We start from the raw sequence: 20,042 nt of genomic DNA on the forward strand, positions 1-20,042 counted from the left end.
CAGATAGAATGGCTGGAGCTCTAGCAGGCAGGCTGGCCCATGAGGATGCATGCTAAGGTTGCCAGAGCAACAAGATAAAAAGGGTCCTTGATGATTTAGACGCTCCCGTACAAGCCCTGAATATCTTACCACTTGACTTATTTTGTAGGACAAGGAAGTAAACCCTCTTTTGCTTAAACCACTGCTACTTGAGCACTGGAGTGTGGGTTATGCACAGCTCAGTCAAATCTTAACTAAAGAAAGAAAAAAAAATTCTTTTAAAAATGATAGTCTTAGGGCACCTGAATGGCTCAGTTGGTTAAGCATCCACCTTTTGATTTCTGCTCAGAAACTGTGATCTCACAGTTTCCCAAGTTGTAGCCCCTTATCGGGCTCTGTGCTGACAGCACCAAGCCTGCTTGGGATTCTCCTTCTCTCTCTGGCCCTCCGTCGCTCACCCTATAAAATACAGAAATAAACTTAAAAAAATTATAGTAAGTGTCTTTTGAATTGGCATTCTCATACATTGCTTATGGCATATGTTTTCTGTGAGAAATTTTGCTTGTCTGTAACAAAAGAGTTTTAGGCTGCATTTTCTTGTACCCAGAAATTCTACTGCTCAGAATATAGCTTATGAAAATAATTAAGATATGTGCAAAATTAATACACAGTGATGTTCACAAAAGCAGTGTTTGTAATAATGAAAAATTAGAGAGAAGCTAAGTGCTTAATAATAGAGGACAAGTTATAAAAATTAAAGTACATTTATAGACTCAGACACCACAGACCCATTAAAAATCAAGTTTTAAAAGAATAATTGATGACATGGGACTATTATTAAGTATTAAGCTAATAATAAATATTTTAAAGTAGTATGTGATTATACTCAGTTTGGGAGAGCACAGGCAATTTTAAGACTTTATTTTTTGTATTCTTCAGAATTTCTCAAATGCCAAAAAAATGTTTCTTTTTTTTTTTTAATGTTACTAAAAAGTCTGCAGGTGTCAGCTACCTTTGGCCACAGGGCTGCCTGCTCCAGCTGGGCGGCTCCTTCCGCTCACCTTCATGGACAGTGTGTTCCCCTTCAACATGCCTGGCTCATCTGACCTTGGAATATGCGTTCTGCTTGCCTACGAGTGGCCGCTGCACGGGATACAGAACAGCTGACACAGGACCAAACTTCACTGAAGGTCAGACGTTCCACTCCAAACCAAGCTAAGCCCCTGCACCCAGTTCTGGGACCTACAGTATCTCCTTATGCTCTGAGGGATGCTCCTGAGGCCGTCTCTGGTCTTCCCTTCCCTAGATACCAAGATGTCATTGTCCTTGACTCCTTGGGAGCTCCTGGCCTCAGACCAATATTGAAGCAAATCGTCTTTAAAGGAATGTGTTCTGTGTTGATTAGAAAATGTGTTTAGGGGCACCTGGGTGGCTCAGTCGGTTAAGTGTCTGACTTTGGCTCAGGTCATGATCTCGCAGTTCATGGGTTCCAGCTCTGCGTCAGGCTCTGTGCTGAAAGCTTGGAGCTTGAAGCCTGGAGACTGCATTGGATTCTGTGTCTCCCTCTCTCATTGCCCCTCTCCTGTTTGTGCTCGCTCACTCATTCTCTCTCTCTCTCTCTCAAAAATTAACATTAAAAAAAGAAAATGTGTTTAGCTGCAAATAACAGAAAGCTTGATTAATAGTGGCAGATGTTCATGGAACTTACCTCTGTGACATAAGTTAGGAGATAGGAAGCAAGGACGTTTGCTCAGCCACACCCTCAGCTGAGGAGAGACTGGGAAGTTGGGAACATACCGGACACACTCAGCCTCAAAGAAAACCGGAACTGAGTATGGGAAAAACAGCTAACAGTGATTGCTACATGTTGGCAAGACTGATTCTAGAACCCCAAAGTCTTTGGGAGAGGCAGTGTGTTACCAAACTGCACAAAGAAAAGATCATGTTATTCACGTGCAAGGGTGGTACACATGTGTGTGAATTACCTAATGAAAGAATGAAAGCTGATATTCATTGAGCACCTATGAGAACCAACTGCTTTCATACTTATCTCCTTGAATGGACTCTGTCTCATAATGACCTCTGCAAATAGCCCTGATTCATTTTGCTTTTGCAGATGAGGAAAGGGGGGACTCAGAAAAAATCAGCAGTCTGCCCAAAGCCACAGAACTAGTAAGTCCTGGGGCTGGACTTCATCTCACAATTGCCTGAGTCCACACCCCATGCTTTCTCTAGCCCACAACAAGTAGGCAGCTTGCCTTTCCGTGAGTTCTATCATTCGTACCGGATAGGCAATAGTCGGGCAGAGTAAGTATGAGTAAGTTTGCATCAGAACTTGTAGATACATAGTTCAAGATTCAAGGGAGGTCTGGTGGAGAGCCACTTTCTACAAGAAAGGGAAGGCAGTAGGTATACTAGTGACTATGACCATGACCTCTCCCTTACCTGCTGCTCATGGGCAAAGAGGCAACACACCAGGACTCATAAGGGCAAAGTATTCAGCTGCGGTTCTCACAGAAAGAGAGACTGGGGCAAAAGACCCAGAGATTTTAGACGCCAACCTGAATCAGAAGCGTCAGACCAGGAAGCAGGTCTGTCTCGTCTTATGTAGAATAAACAGTAACTAATAACATACACCAGGTAGGAACATACCCAATTTAACCTGGGTGTTTTTTTTTTATTAAAATACTGCTCTAATTGTTTAACAGATGTCTTGCAAACTTATATTTATACTTAGTTGTGTTCATTCATTCAGCAGACCCTAGGCTAGGGATATAATGACAAATAAATTATACAAAGTCCCAGCTTTCAATGTCATAATATAGTGCTTAAACTGCCAGTATATCAATGACTCCAAAATGTAACACTATGCCTGTTTTTTTAAGTACGTTTCCGTGTCTCAACTACCTAAGAAGTCCAGCTCTTCTGACCACTGTGACTATAGTAGCAGGGGGTCAGTGTGACAAAGTACTCAGAAAGCAATAAAAAGCCTTTGGAGTAGCAGACTTATAAACCCAAACCCATAAAAAGATAGAAAACAACCCAGCTCTAGATAATTGTCACCTTGGGACATAAGTGAGTTCCACATGAAGATACATGAATAATGGATTATTGATGTATTTGATATTAAGAGCTGTTATCCCACTTAGGGGAGAGACAGCATGGGACCTGGGTATAGAACAGGCATTTAATAAATGGCGGATGGGTGACTGATGGATGGATGGACAGATGAAGGGATAGATGGACAGAAAGATAGATAAACACATGGATGGATGAAGACACATTATCACTACCTCCAAACTCAATCACTGCCCTCAATTTTAGAAAACAAAACAAAAACAGATTAGCTATCAGAGTAGCACCTTAAGCTTTAAATTTTAATTTTAAATAGGGCTTTGAGGCCTCCAGGAGCAAGGTATGTGAAGTCACACATCAGTGTTATTTTAGTTTACTATGTTTTCCTGAACTGGAACTTCCTACTCGATACACAGGTAATCAGTACTTAGCCCAGCTATTTCACATCATAGAAATATGTATTATTCTTGTACTAGAAGCTCTTGATCAAAATGAGAACTTTTGCTAGCTCCAGATATTCCCTCCTTTGCCTAGAGATGTCCTCTGTGTTCTCACGAGAACCTGAGGAAAGTATGAACAGAATGTTCCATTCCAAAAGATACTACACTGCTGTCACAAGGCAACAATATTCGCTTCCAGAGACACCCTGAGACCTTTTTCTGAGCCAGGGAGGCCGGACACAGCGAGAGAGGAGACTTGCCTGAGGCGGGTCTGCCTGTCGCCTTCCGTTTTAATCCAGAGGAGTCAGCAACACACACAAGTTCAGTTCCAGCCCGAGGCCAAGCCCCACAGTGACTGACTCAAGGAAGGCTACAGCCTGGCAGCTTGCAATCACAGAGCCTGCCTCTTTGGCCTAGGGACATAATTCACTTACGATACCCAATTTTTTCAAGTGCGATTAAGTGCTTTGAAAATTCTAAGAGCCTACACATTCCATCAATTCATTCATTCTGCATGATGAAAGATGGCCTGATCTATGCCGTGCAGTGGCCTATGCACTGTGTCCAGCACAGTCAACAGTCTGAAGAGGAGGCTAGGGCATAAGTCCCAAGTAGAGAGGACAGACTGACAGAGGCAGAATCTCAGATGGGAGCCTGCCAGGTGAAGGCAGCCCACTGCAACTACCCTTTAATACCTGGGGAGGTCGGTAGGGGAGGGAGGTGCAAGAGAAGGGCATATGCCACATCTTGGCGCTTAGGGACAGCCAGCTGTATCCCCCACTGTGAAGGAACTTAGCCACAGACTGGGATCAGGCCAATGGAGCAGAGAGACACGGTGCTGTTCCCCCAAAACTATAGTCCTGGAGCTCTGACCAATCCCTGTGGATTAGCCTGGGTTAGGACAGCGTCTCCTAAATCCTAAAATCTGGAGAGATGTATCGACAGGGACCTAGACCTCTTCAGCCTCAGTAATGCCTCTCAGGGGAATGGTTCCTTAGGATTAATAGCCTCATAAAATGACAGTTTTTTTTTTTTTTTACTTGGCTTAAAGTAATTTCTTGTAAGACATTTTTTTGGAGTATTTCTTATCCCTATTGGTTCATGATCAGAATTCCAATCAAATCTCCTGTCTGCACTAATTCTCCGGTCTTGACATCTAACTTCTAAATCTGTTTTCACAGCATTGGCATTCCTTGCCCTACGATTTGAGAAGGTGGGGCTATGCTCACATCACCTGCTGGGGTGGGGGGGCGTGCACCCAGAAGACTCACTCACTTGGTAGCCTTGCCCCACTGCACATGTGACCTGCTGCTAAGAGTCTTAAGAGACTGAAGCCCAGACAATGCATTGCCAGACCACGGAGGCCAAAACAGACTGATGGTCTCTAGGCTGGCGTGGGGGGAAAGAGACCCTTGGAACTGCCTTCGTGAGAGGTCCAGGCACCGAAGTAACAGGAAGGCCGCACTGGTTCCTTACACTGATCCTTCTACAAAACAGAAGTCAGTCAGCATGAGGGACTTGCCCCCAACACAACCTGCTACTGCAGCACTGGGACCTCCAAAAGCAAGAGCCCTCATGTCCAAGGACCCTGGTCATCCTCATCACCTTCGATCCACGCCAGTCCTGCCCTTCCAGGAAGATCGCATCAATGGCTCTGAAGTTCTCTCTCCCTGGAGCACACGGGAGGCCTTGAAATCATGAGAATCACCCCAGAGGCTCTGCTGTGGAAGCTCTTCTCTTGCCTCAGAGCTCCTTCTTGTCCAGCAGGAGGGCCCCTCCGGGCCACTGCCACGGGGTTAGGAGAGGAACACACGCATTCACCCTCACGTCACCACCAGGATTTCTCTCTCGCCTCCCCCGTCTCCTCAGACTGAGGAGATCAGGCAGATTGTTTTATTTTCCTGCTCTCCCAACCGATGTGAATATCTGGTATTGCATACGCAACCACTGCTTATTCTGCGCTTTACTCGGCATCGTTCAACATTGTGCAGGTTAAATCATCAAAGTGATATTCCCACTTCCTCCGTGTCTAATTGCCACTTCTGGTTTCGCAACAGAGAACCGCCACCATCGTCAGTAAGACAACAATGAGGAGGAGGACAAAACAGCTGTGGGTTTTGAACCCCGCTTCTGTAGTGGAAGCTGAGCTCATGCCCCTCCCCGAACACCTGTCAGGGTGGTGGCGCACCTTCCCTTGCTCCCCACGCGGCCCAGGCTCCCGTCATGTCTCTCGGATCCAGGAAGGAAAGGGCCCACCCACATTTTCCTAAGCAGCTGGCTTTGTGGGGTGGCAGCCACATGCTTTCTTCCGATTATAATTCCAATTTATTTTTTTATTGTAATGTTGTCTTTTCTTTTCGATAGATAGCAGGACAATGGGAGAAGAGTCGACTTCAGGACAGATTACAAATGAATTTTTATCTTTGAGGAGCCGGGTCGGAAACTCGCAGCTATCAGAAGAGCATAATAGGGTGGTGAGTGATGAGCCCGGCCAGTGTTTTGATAAACTTCAGAGCGCTAAGCGTCCTCGCAGAAAGGAAGAGGAGGACGCGAACACGGATGTTAATTCTCTCCCCTTGGAAAAAGCCCACCGGATAGCGCTGGGCTCTTGGGGGAGGAGGGCACGCTCTGAGTGCAGAAAGCAAGGCGAGGGGTAGTTTGAAAGGTGTGGCTGTACGGGTGTGTGTTTAGTTTTCTTTTTCAAAGGAAGCCTGCCCTTTCAGTGCACCTTCGGTTGAGGTTAAGAACACAGTCTGATGTGAGTGTAGGAGAACAAAGTTCTAAAAGAGCCTTCCAATCCCTGCTCTGTCATTTATTAGCCATGTGGCCTTGGGCAAGGTACTGAATGTCCCAGATCTCAAACGTTCTCACCAGCAACAGAGGTGACAGCCAGCGGAACTAAACAAATAAGCGTAGGACACACATTAAGCACCTTATACAGATTATCTCTCATCCTTATGAATCATTTTGTTGCCATTTTAAACACTGTAAACTATGGCACATCTATATAAAGGGCAACTCCTAAAAACAATGAGGTAGAGACATTCAACCTATGTCTATGGAGAATCCAGACAAAACGCCCTCATGGAACTTCCATTCTAGTTGAGTGATGTAAGATAATACATGACAAAGGCCAATCTAACATGGCAGACGGTGTAAATGGTACAGAGGGAAAGAAAGGAGGAAAGTGGGTAAGAAAGGTGACATCTGTGTAGAGACTTGAGGAAGTGACCAGTGGAGCTGTGGGGGTGTCTGGGAAGACAGGCCAGGCAGTGCAAAGCCCGGAGGCAGAAGCACCAGGGGCTCCCCTGAGCCTTCCCCCGCCTCCCCCCCCACCCCACGGAGGCCTGCATACCTGGAGCCCAGCGAGCAGAGGGTACAACGGTAGAAGAAGGGCACAGAGACGTAGCAGGGGATGCAATCATATTGGGCCTTGCAGGTCACTGAAAGGATGCTAGTTCTTCCTCTGAACAAAGACGGGAAGTCACTGGAGTGTCTTGAGCAGGGGATTACACTATTTGACTTACACTCTACAGAACTGGTTTAACTAGAATGTTCAAAAGAGAATCAGGGGCCCGGAGATCAATTAGGGAGCTACTAAAATAAACGATGAGGATGTCTTAGGCCACTGAGGTAGTGGCCGTGCAGGTAATAAGCAGCAGATATATTTGGAAATGTTAGAATGCAGAATCAACAGGATTATAGTATGTGAGACAAAGAGGATTTTCTTTATCAGCAAATCAAAATATGGAGGCACCATTTATTACAATGATAAATACCGCAGGAGGAAGGAGCAGACTTGGGGCAAAGATCAGGGGTTTGATTATGGACGTTAAGCTTGATATGTCCACGGGCATCAAGTGGAAATGCTGAGCAGTCATTATATATTTAAATTTGGGGTTCAATGATATCAAGGAAGTCCAAGGAGGAAGGGAGCAAACAGACCCCATTACATACACATCCGTGTGTCCTTAGATGAAGACATATCTATGATACAAAAACATAGTAGGGTACAAAATATTACATAGAGTATAATCCTGATTTGGGATGAGTAAAGTTTAAAAAATATGTTAGTATATGTGTATTGAAACTAATTAGAAGCACAGGCAACAAAAATCTAACAAGAGGTAAATCTGAGACACTTTTGCCGTATCATTTAGATTTTAAAGAAGAATATGCATTAATTTACAAACTAAACAAATAAGGGCAAGAGAAGACTACTGTCTGTGTGAACTTTCAAAGTCATTAATTTTTAGCACAGACTCTTCTCTGGACTCCAGTTAGGACCATGGCCACCCTCTGCCTCAGTTTACCCTTCTCTCTCTTTGTATCTTTGGATCTCTCCAATCAGGTGCTGCCCAGTAGGCTTGCAAATGACCAGGAGAACCTCTACTTTTTGCAGAGCTGGACTCACATAAAAGGAAGAACCTCACTTTAGAGCCAAAGTCAGCAGTTACTCAATATTCCAAGAGCCCCGACTACAAAGTTCTTTGCAGTTGCTAATTTAAGTCTGAAGCTTTTCTTTTTTCTTTTAAGGTCATGGCGTTTAGAATAACAAGCCCTAAAAATTAAATGTTGCTTTACGTGTTTAATTTCTGACTATGGTGTAGCTCTGAGTAAGAAGTGAATGAGGTTGAATGGGGATGGAAAGGTTAGTACAAACTGCTTTTAAATTGCAAGTTTGCAAGCGTGGGGCCTTCACCCTGTTACACAATAGACATTAAAGAAAAATGTTCTCTCCTGGATACAAAGATAAACCTCCATTTTGCTGGGAGCCTCTGCAGCAGGAGGATTCTTTTAGGATTTTTCCATTGAGACATTACAGCCAGGAAGAACTCTTTATCCTGCCTCTTTGGCACCGCCTCCTGTTCGCGATTAAGTTTCCCCAGCTCCACTTGTGATAAGTAATGGAATTAGACAACCGTCTGTCAACCCAGGACTTTTTTCCCCAGAATCTAGCCCTCAGGTTGAAATCACCATTTGAGAAAAGAAAATCGCCGTGGACTATTTTTCTACTGTTTCAAATAACTCAGCTGCAGGACGTTGTTATTTCCTCTGTAGCACACACACCCTGCTGGAGAGGCCTGTGGCACCCTTTCCTTCCCGGCCTGAAACACTCCGTGCACCTGCCCCCACCCCGCCCAGCCCCTACCTCCCAGCACCTGTCAGGCCAGGAAGGGATGAGTGAGCTAATTTTCTCCAAAACTTCCCGTTGCCTGCCGACCCATATATCCCTTCTCTGATAGCTAACGTGCCAACAGAAGCAAAGAAGGAGCTGTGCTCAGAGAGAGAGAGATGTTCTCTCTACTTCCACCTCCAGGGAGAGAGGAGGAGAGAAGTGGGAGAGATTCTGTAAAATGCCTTCCAACATTACTGTTTGTGGAGAGCACAGTGACATTCTCTGCTTGATGGCTGACACTGCGAGATGTGGGCCCATGAGGTCAGACCCTGGATAAATTACATCAAACTCAGCTACAGAGCCTCCATGCTCTTCTGAGTGAAGAGTCCTGTGACGGTGACCTAAGGGTGTACACGTGGTGGGACAGAGGCACTAGCCTGGGTGTCAAGAGGTTCAGGCTCTGAGACAGCCTCATCCCTACCCACTGTCTGACTTCAGGCAAGTTTCTTTCTCTCATTAGCCTCCAGGCTCCTCTTCTGGTAAATGGGACCAGCCCAAGGATCACTCACTGTTGGTCAAAGTCTTTCCCTATGGAAGCAATGCAATGCGGTAAAGCATAAAAATGGAGTCACTCTGGGAGACGTCTGAGGGCCCGCTCCTTAGGCCTTCCCCTGGTCCTCATGGGGAACCTGAGGCACCACCAAGAACTCAAGGGTTCCCTCGACAGAGTATGGAAGAAGTAAGCGTGATGTTTTCCTGATGTTATACCCTACAACTGCAAAATGTTCACCTCACCAAGGAAAGAGCCTCAAATCCCTCCTTCAGATGGACCAACGCTGCCAAGCCCAGGTCAGGGCAGCATGTTTTGGTTCTGTGAAAAAGGGAGCAGAGGCAGGATGGGGACAGGCTCAGGCTGGGAAGAGGAGGAATGCTGGCTTTCAAATGTATCTCAAAGACTTAACGGTAAGAGACCTCTACTCTCCACTTAGATTTTCAACCACTGTGAGGAAATCAAGAAACAAGCACCTCGCATTCCTTATACCCTTCACTGAGAGTTAAAGAAAAAGCAGCAGAAATAACCCTAGAACTAGAGTTAACACCAGATATAAGAACTGACTTCCTAACCGGGTTGGGTGTTGGGTACTAGAAAATACCAAGAGAAATCCAAATCTTTCCTAGAAGACTCCTAGAAAAAGCACAGAAATTCAGGCTTAACACAATATTTCTGTCTCATCTCCCTCTCTGTAATTTTTTTTTTTTTTGGACAATCATTTCTCTATAATCTAGGGGCTGGACTGGCATCACAGAGAAGACAGACTTTAAAAAGCTATTTATTAAGTAACTTGCCCAAGGGCACAAGGTCACTGAGAGGTGTGAGAGGCAATATTGATATTCAGGGGTGACTCCACCCTCTACAATGTCTTCAGGGACCACATTAAGGAGAGATGCCAGGAAAAAAAATCAAGAGAACAAACACTTGGCTTGCCTTCCTCAAAATGCTCTTAAAATTTAAAGCTGAGACAATAGAGTTCTGATCTGCAAGAAGGGGTATGTTGTAATTCAAAAGACAAAAGGCTGGGGCAAACAGAGGGCTGTGAGATTTGCAAGAGAAGGTGTTAAATTCTGTCCTCTCGTACCTTCAGCGCTCGCACCCACTAGTGATCCAAGTTGGGGTTACAAGAAGCAACATTTCGGGAAGGAGAAGAACAGGTGGAGGCAGATGACTCCCCCCACCCCCCCCACCCTGGGAAAGGTTCTGCTCACCAATGGTCTCCCCATCTCCAACCCACCTCTGGGTCCCAGGCAGGGAAGAGGCACTTGTGAAACCATAGAAAGGTAAATGGCTTCCAGCAACAAAGAGGATCTGGGCTCTCCTACCACCTGGAAATCCAATCTGGGGCAAGCCTCGTGACAAGATCCTCTGTGTAAAATGGACATGGCTGCCAAGCAGATCAGAGGGCTTGAGATAGCAAACTCATCCATCTCTCTTGACACTGAAAGGTTATGGAAGCACATCCTCAAGTGTTCTGTGGCCCTGAAGGGTGCCAGAGAGGGGCTGTGTGAGCACTGGTGAACCCAGAAGAGCAGGACAGAGAGGAAAGAGCACTCCGTATGACCCAACGGTCATGGTAAGCACAGGTCCTATCAGGATCGCAAACGTCTTTCTTTGGATGTGAGGAACATGCACACAGCTGGCCAGCTAACTGAAGATGGTAACAACTCTACGCAGGTGGATGCCAGAGAAAGACAGACAACACCAGGAGCCACTCCCCAGCAACAGAGCAGCACTTGGGCTGTTGCCCAACCCCTACTTCCTGCAACGGAGACACAACTCGCAATGAACAGTTGATCTACAATGACTACATTACTGTTTTTAGTACCACACAGAAGCAAAGTTCAAAAGAGAGAGAAGATTGAAAATAAAATGTTATCAACAACAACCATAATTGCCACACTTCTGACACACTAGCATTTGTGGGTCTACGAAATGTCATTTCCATGATAGGTCAAGAAACGAGACTGCTCCTGACATGGTGCAGGGCCCCGGTGTGTGTCGGGAAAGCAGAGGCTGCCACTCTCAGGGCTTGCAGCTTCCGCAGGGTCAGTGCCCTTCATTTCACTTCTCATTCCCCCTTTTCGTCCTCTCCCTCCCCTTCATCCCACCTGCCACACCTCAGCTTCTAAGAGACTCATGGAAAGAAATGTCAAATCAAAGGAAAAGGTCGGTCTTCCCTTGGCTTTGTCCAGGTAAAATGTTATTAACTGAAATGTCTCATTACATATAATGACCTTGGGGCTTATCAAGGCCTTCCCTGCCCATAATATGTCCTTACCCTCCAGTGAACACTGATCACATCCGTATTAAATAGTTAAGCTTTATACCCTGATAGGGGATTATACTCTCCTCCACCAGGATGTTATGGGATATGTTATAAGTCAACTACAGTCATTCAGTCTTAGCAGCAGGTAGTTTCTGCTTCCCCTTCATGCTTATATAAAAACTCCGCACTCAGTCACAGCCCAAAAATTGGATCTTTTAAATATTTTTTAAAATAATTTATTTATTTTTGAGACCAAGAGAGACAGACCATGAGCAGGGGTGAAGCAGAGAGAGAGGGAGACACAGAATCCGAAACAGGCCCCAGGCTCTGAGCTGTCAGCACAGAACTTGATGCGGGGCTTGAATCCATGAACCACGAGATCATGACCTGAGCCAAAGTCAGATGCTTAACCGACTAGGCCACCCAGGCGCCCTGAGAAAGTGGATCTTAAACCAAACAGGACAGTCTCAAAGCCTCCCAGAAAGAAGTTGACCAAGTTTGATCAATACTTCAAGTAACAGACTTATCATTGCAAACTTCCATTGACATTTCTTGGACAACTGTGAGATGGGAGGAGAGACTGTGGAGTCGCAGGGCTCCTTCCCTTGCAGAGGCAGATGGCTTCATAAAAGCAAACTGCTGACCCAAAAGCCAGTGGAACAAAAAATAATTATACAGGACTCAAAGAACTGATGAGGAAAATATAATTTTGATTATTTGTTTTGGGATAGTGGTGGTGTCACTTCTTCCTGTTGGCATTTCTGATAGGTATAGGAGGTCTCTTCTTATCCTGCCTGATTTATCTTTCACTATTAACCTAGTAGTTCATGCTTTTTCAAACATTTTCAATGGAAACGCTTTTAAATGACTTTCTTGTTCTCACTGACCTTTCGGGATTCATGAACAATACTCTTTCAGAGTCTCTTACCTATTAATGGCAGTGCAGTTACTTGCAAAGGTGCAGCAGGAATTTGTTCTAATTTTTTACCAGCACATAATCAAACAAATGGCACAGTACAAGCAAGGCTGCACCTCGAGTGTCATATCTGAGAATGAGTCTCATTTAATCAGGTGTGACAAGGCCCATCATTAAGAAGGGAGCACTGGGGCACCTGGCTGGCTCAGTCAGTGGGGCGTACGATTCTTGATCTCAGGGTCAGGGGGGTCCAGCCCCATGATGGGCATAGAGTTTACTTTAAAAAATGGGAAAGGAAAGAAAAAGATGTACTTTATTGTGAGAACCACAAAGCCTTCCCAGAGGAGGAGTCTGTTACCTCATCATGGCAAACCAGGAAGCCTGAGGGGATGTGGAGGCCCCAGAGAGATGAATTCACCCCCTTGAACAGACACCACAGGCAAAATGGTGGAGGAGACTCACAGGGTTTAGTGTCCTCGCCTCAGAATAGAAGAGTAAATAAAATCAGTAAACAATGTAACTGGAATAACAGAGACTATTGTAACTTTTTAAGATTCTTAAGACATCCTTAGACAGAAGTGACTGTTCTGGATTTTGCAGTTGCTTCACACTGAAGGGTTTTAGGTTCTCTGGCCACGCTCCAAGGGGGAGTATGTATATGAATGAACGTTTCTTACTGCAGTTACATCAGTGAATCACACCCAAACACAGTGAAATCAGCTTTTTGGTAATCAAGAGGAATTTGTGGAAATTAGTAGTGACCACAGGGCTGGTTTACAAACTCCCTCCACATTCCGAGCCAAACCATCCAAAGAGCCTCTTCTTTTTTTATGTTTAGTTATTTATTTTGAGAGAGAGAGAGAGGAAGGGAGAGGCAGAGAGAGAGAATCTCAAGCAGGCTCTGCACTGTCAGTGCGGAGCCCGATGAGGGGCGTGAACTCACAAGCCATGAGATCATGACCTGAGCTAAAATCCAGAGTTGGAGGTTTAACCAACTGAGCCACCCAGACACCCCCTAAAGAGCCTCTTAACACAAGATTCCTGTGGTCACCACCGTGAACAAATGCACATTCGAAGATCTTCACCTACGTGCCCTGGAAAAGGCAGTATGACTCACAAAGAGGGGATTGCATAAACACGCACACCCTGATCATCCTCTCCCATTACCAACAGAAGGTGCTTTAGAAGGGGCATGGGTGCACGCGTGCACACCCCCCCACACACACACTAACTCATACAGACACGTGTAACATTTTCCATGCACCAACAGCTACAATGGAGAAAGCCCAGTTCCACAGAAGGCAAATACAAACCTCCATCTTGGGTCTCATTAAGGAAGGCTCAAAAACGGGCCATGGCCATTGGGACAGCCTTACTTTCCCCATCACTGAAACACTCGCCTAAGTCTAACCCATCCTCCCCCTCTCAGCCATGGAAGAGAATCAGCTGCCCCCTGGAGAGGCCTTCTCCTTTCATGTGCCCCCCGGCCCTGTGCTGCATTCCAAGCAGAACATATTAATATAGAAATGACTTTCTCAGGGAAAAGACTCTCCACCACTGTGATGTCTCTACAGTCTCTGTTTTGAAATTTGGCCTTGAGAAGTTCAAAGGACCCAGAGAGAAAGTTCAAGGAAGACCAAGATGCACCCCAGGGCAGATCCTGGTCTTAGAGGCTAAAAAACCTGCTCTTCCCACGCCATAGCCAATTTGACCTCTAAAAGAACCTAGTGCATATCCTGGTCTAATAGAATTATTTTCAAAGACTCTCAAGCTCTTCTCTTTCTTTTTAATGGTAGCTGAAGGCAGTTCAGCTCCAAGTCCCTACACAAGCTGTAGTACTTGCCAAGTCTGACCTCTGCACCCTGCGTGGGCTCAAACAGCTGTATTAAATGCCAGGTTTCTGGCATAAGGGCAGAGCTGGACCACGTCAATTTCCCTCTAGGGAAGCTCCTGCAATTCCCACTCACCATTCTTTTCAGTCTTGTGTCTTGGCGGCTCAGGCTCCGGGAGACATGGACAGGGCCCATCACAGAGGATAGTGAGGCTCTTGGCAGTAGAACAAGCATGGAACTCCAACTTGCACTGCAAAAGAGAGACAGAACAGGCATTAAGAATGCAGCCAGGGCGCCTAGGGGGCTCAGTTGATTATGCTTCTCAGTCTTGAGTTCAGCTCAGATCATGATCTCATAGTTCGTGGGACTGAGCCTCAACTCGGGCTCTGCAGTGACAACACAGAAGCTGCTTAGGGTTCTCTCTTTCCCTCTCTCTCTCTTTCTGTCTGCCTGCTACTCACTCACTCACACACATACTCTCTCTCTCTCAAAACATAAATAAATAAACATTAAAAATAATGCAGCCAAGCTGACAACTACTTGGCTTCCCCAGGAAACCATCAGTGCCTCTCCAACTACTTAGGCTTGCAGGGAACAAAGAGATTGAAGGTGTCCATCTCACATAAAGGATGGAACTGCAGAATGCTAAGTAAGAAGTGGCCTTTGTTGTCTTTCCAAATACGAGGATAATATACAACGTCACCACAGAGCACTGTGGGACTTACTTGAATCATGGTAAATGCAAATGTAACTGCTAACATAATAAAAATATTCTTCTGAAATGACATCTTGGAGTCCCAGGGGTCCACAGAGACTTATCGCCTCCCCCAGCAGAAGGCCACCTCCCCATGCTTCCTGACTCCTACCTACGGTGCCTCTGCCCCAGGGCAGCACTCCTAGGCCCTCTCAGCTGCTCACATGCTCTTCCTGGGCCAGGAGGGAGAGTCACACTCTAGTCAGCACATCTGCACGGTGTAAGTGAGGCCCAGTCTCGTCCTGTCTGGACCAAGCCAGGACTGAATGCTTTTGCTTCATGCATCCCAAACCTGAGTCAGTCTTTCCCCCAGAGGATGCCTGTGGTTGCCTCTAGCCTGGGACTGGGTGGAGGTACCCACTTAAGTCTCAGGTTCAGTGTTGAAGCCCAAAGGCCAAATCTGTCTTGTCAACCCTGGAACATCAACCGTGGTAGGATTTTGGCCACTTGCTGCCAGTTTCACTCTTTCTGGCACTCTTATTCTCAAGCCTCAACTGACCTAGAACACAAGCCACGGGCATGGGCTTTCGAGAGCAGACCTGCTGTACTGTTACCCCGGGTTGCTACCAGCCTGGGTCTCAGCTGACAGTTCATTCCTTTTCCACCCATAAAATTCTCGGGATCAAGGCCTGTGTGTAATCACCCTTCTGCAGAGGCCCTGGGGCCTAGACCTGTGTTTCCATCTGGTGGAGGCTCAAAGGAAGAGAAGACAGGCAAAGTGTACTGAGCACCCACTTTCTGTATAGTTCTTATCAGGGACCATGGGGAATCTGTTAGAAGAATGAAAAGAATGAGGCACCTGGGTGGCTCAGTCGGTTGAGCATCTGACTTGGGCTCAGGTCACGATCTCACAGTCTGTGGGTTCGAGCCCCGCTTCGGGTTCTGTGCTCACAGCTCAAAGCCTGGAGCCTGTTTCAGATTCTGTGTCTCCCATCTCTCTGCCCCTCCCCTGCTCATGTTCTGTCTCTCTCTTGTCTCAAAAATAATTAAACTATAATAAAATAAAAATTTAAAATTTTAAAAAACAAAGGAAAGAGAGAAAACACAAATGCATACTTCTGACAAGGCCACTGGCCTTTGCAAAGCAGCACACATGAGTTCAGACGAACACGGGCTCATGGTAAGGGCCGAGCTATTCAGTTGCTGTATGGACTACAGACCTAGGGCAAGAGTGCTTCAGACCTGGTCCTAAATGCACTGGGGTCACTCGGTGTAACTCCGGCTGTCACCCACACAGCGGCTACCCGTGTGGAGAGAGAGCAACAGACAAGCCGACAGGGTGATGACTTCCTCTCACCGCACCGGCCTTAGTACGTATTAGTTAGGTGTCCAGTACACGCGCAGTGTGGGAGCAGCAGTATGAAAGGGGGCCATGGGCCAGCCCTCCAACCTCAACGGACTTAATGAAGAGGCAAAAAAGAGCACGTCCTTCTGTAGCCATGTGGCCAGGACCGTGACGGGAGGCAGGAGTCGTGTGTATATAGGAATACAGCGCAAAAAATGACCCACAGGAGTAGGATGTGCCCACGGACCACCAGATGGACAGAAGATAAGCCAAGAGGAAGGCAGGAAGGGGGCGGGTGGGTTGCCCATGTCAGAAGCTTCTTCTCAAATAGTGTAGCCTGTATGCACATGCCCAGGGCTAGAGAGACCACTGTGGCCAGTCCGGCCTCCTTCCACCACCCCAGCGTTCTGGAATGATCCTGTTTAAGATGAGCAGTTCTCTAACTATTTTCTTAACAGAATGTCTAAAGCTCATTTAGGGGAAACAATGCATTTGTGCATGAGAATGTATTTTTAAGGCAAAAATTAATACATTTACTAGAAACCCTTATCCCACTGTTACTTAGATCACTTGTTTGTATCTGTGACACACTGACATCCTGTTCCCAAACGTTCTCCAGTCACTGTGAAAGAGGAATCTAGGCTGTGCTCATTGCCCCGTGGGAAAATGGGCTTCCCCTCCCCGGTAACATGGGTCCTGGCTGTGTGACTTGTTCGGCCAGTGAATAGGTGTGACAGGCCAGGTTTGAGCAGAGGTTTCTAGAACCACTTCCTGGTTTTATCACCCCTCTGACTCTTCCCTCTACCATGAAAACGACATGGGACAGATCAGGGCTGCTCCTCCCTCTGGCCTGGGGCGCAGGGGGCATGGACCAGAGCTGCAGCTAACCCACAGGTAGCACGCAACATGAACAAGGAATTAACATTTGCTCTTGTAAGCCACTGCTGTTTAGGGATCCTTTGTTCCCACAGCATAACCTAGCAAAACTAACAGCACTGACTTCCCACCAGACCATGAGATACTTACCAGCTAGAAAAGGTCTAAGTCACTCTCTTAGCCCTGGCACGTAGTAGGTGTTCAGTAAAGAGCTGCTAAATGACAAAGGCAGAAGGCGGTGGTGGTGCCCACTGTGCTGCTCTAAACCTGGTGTGGGGCCGCCAGGAGTGACCAATGTGCCCGCACAAGGAGTGCAGGGGCTGGGGCTTGGTATACGGGCTCTTCACGGTGAGGCATCCTTGACCCGCACCTGCTGCCTGAGTCCTCCCTGCAGGCTCCACAACCAGCACCCGGCCTTGTAGCCTCCCCACTCACCCCCGTCTATCGCTGGCGTCGGAACCTTGTCCATCTGCTTCCCAGCTGCCCAGAACCCTCGTTCCCCTGGGTGGCCTGGCCTCACCTGAGAGCCCCTGTGGACTGTAATTCTAGTAACTCGGCTTCCTTGGCTGGCCCCAGGACCCCCCTTGTGCACAGCCGCTGTCACAATCTGTGGAAGCAGCCTGGTCTCGTCCCTGGCCCCAGGGAGGTGCCGCCAGAGAAAACCAGATTTATCTGCACCAGGAAAATCCATGTTTCAAGGGCACAGATCTGCTTTTTTTTTTTTTTTTTAATCTTCCAGGACAGTATGTGGCATTTAAATGAAGCTCAAAGGACTAGAACTCCGTTTTTTTAAAGCTCAAAACATGCTACTTAGAGATACCTATAAATGTGTAACTATGTACTGGAGCGGGGGGTAGGGTGGCAAATACCAAGACAGAGGGGTTACCCCTGGAGCAGAGGCAGGGGAACGGCATTGGATGGGAGCCCACAGAAACACCGTGGAAATGGAGAATGGTTTATTTCACAAGCTTAGAGGGGGATTCTGAGGCTTTTCTTTTGTTCCCGGGGTTGGCAGCTTAGATAAATAACTCACACACGTTCATGAATCAAATATCTCACAGTAAAATATAAAACAAAGTTTCTGTGCTTCTATCAAAGTGATGACCAAGCTCTCCCCACGCCTCTGCCTCCTAGGGAAGTTGCTAAGCGGAGTCAGTGAGAGCATATGTGAGTACCTGCCGGTGAGGGGACAGGGCGCCCAGCTCTGAACCTGAGTCCCGACTGTCGCTGGGCAGAGCATCCTCAGGTTACCTCACACATGCCCCCTCCCAGAGTGCTTCACTACGTCCAACCCCGGAGGTGACTCACCCACTCTCTCACCCACCCTCCATCTCCCCAGGTTCTTGCTGGCGAAGAACAGTTACAGAAGCCAAAAGGGGGTCACTGCACCAGTTTTACTCACAGGGGCCAGAAAATGCCCCAAGTTTAGAGCTTCCTGCTAGACTGGGCTGCACAACCTGACTGAGACCTTCACCCCAAGCACAGGCCTCCGACTCCTCCCAACCCCTAGGAAACACACGTCCGGAGAAGCCCTAGCCATTCACCTGGATACATAAGCAGAGAGAACGCACAGACAGGCTGGGCGGGGCACAAGGGTGCCCCGGACTGTGCACACACAGATCCGGGAAACCCAAGGCAGGTGTGCTAGTCCTTGAGGTCAGGGCTGCCAGGACAAAGAGTCAGCCCCTGTTATTTTTCCAACGCAGTGATCCTGTGAATATGCTCCTGACCCCAAAGACACTGGGGCTCCCACCCATCGGGACAGAATTAGCCCTCCTGGGGCAAGAGGAAGCAGGCACAGGGGTGAGAGTGAAAATCCTCCCAGAGAGACGTGAGGAGGGAGAACCAAGTGTCTCCTAACACCACAGACACTGGCTCCTTTCCCAAGTGACAAGCTTTCAGGATCGCCACACCTCCTTCTCTTGCGGTGTGCTCAAAGCTGGAGTTACAAACTGGCAAAATCATGGATGGGGACTTTCCTGCAGTACGGACTCGCTCAGGTAGCATTTATCCACTCCCTCCACATCCACCCTACAGGTGCCCTGGGTCAGAGCTCCAAGTGAAAGAGGGAAACTACCTCTTAGAATGTGTGGCTTGGCGGTGGATAAGCAAAATAAATAAATAAATAAATAATTTAAAAACGCATAAAGCAACAACAAAAAACTACAAGTTGACATTCTTAGGAACTGATAAAGGGGTGGCCTTAAAAATAGTTTTTAAGAAGATACTGTGGGGAGAGAAGAGGGGGATAAAGGTATAAATCAATATTTCCAATTTAGAGTGGGGAGCCCGTCAGTTACTCAAAGCTCCCAAAGAGCCAAGGCTGACGGCATACTCAGCAGCTCCTCCACCAGAACAGAAGAAAGACACACTGAATAAACGGAAAGACGCCTCAGATGGTCACTGCTGCCGGCAGGGGAGAGCCCAGCCAGCCCCGGAGCGGAGCTGCAGTGGGCTGACGCAGAGAGGAGTCACCACTGCTCTGCCCCCACTGGCCCTCTTGAAGAGAAAAGTTTGCCCCTTGCGTTGTAGATTATATCCCTCATAAACCATATCTGGGAGGCTTAACCCCCAGAATCTTACAGGGTCTTTATGGAGATAATCAACTTAAAATGAGCTCAATCCTGTGGGTCCTAATCCAATAAGATTGGCATGCTTCTAGGAAGGGGAAATCTGGACACGGAGACAGACGGAGGGCAGACAGAGGTGAACTAAGACAGCCATCTACAAGGAATGCCTGAGGCTACCAGGAGCTAAGAAAAGGCAGGAGACAGATTACCGTCACAGCCCCAGAAGGAGCGAAACTTGCCCACACTTTGGCTTCCAATTTCTGCCTCCAGGGCTGTGAGACAGGAAATTTCTATTGTTTGAGCCACCCAGTTTGTGGTACTTTTGGTTAGTACAGCCCTAGAAAATTTTTAAAAAGAGAGAGCCTCTAAGGAAT

General features: G+C 47.1%; 1 protein-coding gene across 2 annotated transcripts in view; it reads right to left on the bottom strand.

Annotated features, from left to right (window-relative positions):
* SPOCK1 (SPARC (osteonectin), cwcv and kazal like domains proteoglycan 1) overlaps window positions 1–20,042 on the bottom strand; it is a 500,742-nt gene that overhangs the window by 69,036 nt on the left and 411,664 nt on the right. For both annotated transcript variants that reach the window (XM_029941962.1, XM_029941961.1), the window contains one exon: window positions 14,319–14,433. In XM_029941962.1, coding sequence (XP_029797822.1) covers window positions 14,319–14,433 — 115 coding nt within the window. The remainder of the gene's footprint in view (window positions 1–14,318; window positions 14,434–20,042) is intronic.

Source organism: Suricata suricatta, chromosome 6, assembly GCF_006229205.1.
Source record: "Suricata suricatta isolate VVHF042 chromosome 6, meerkat_22Aug2017_6uvM2_HiC, whole genome shotgun sequence".
NCBI lineage: Eukaryota > Metazoa > Chordata > Mammalia > Carnivora > Herpestidae > Suricata > Suricata suricatta.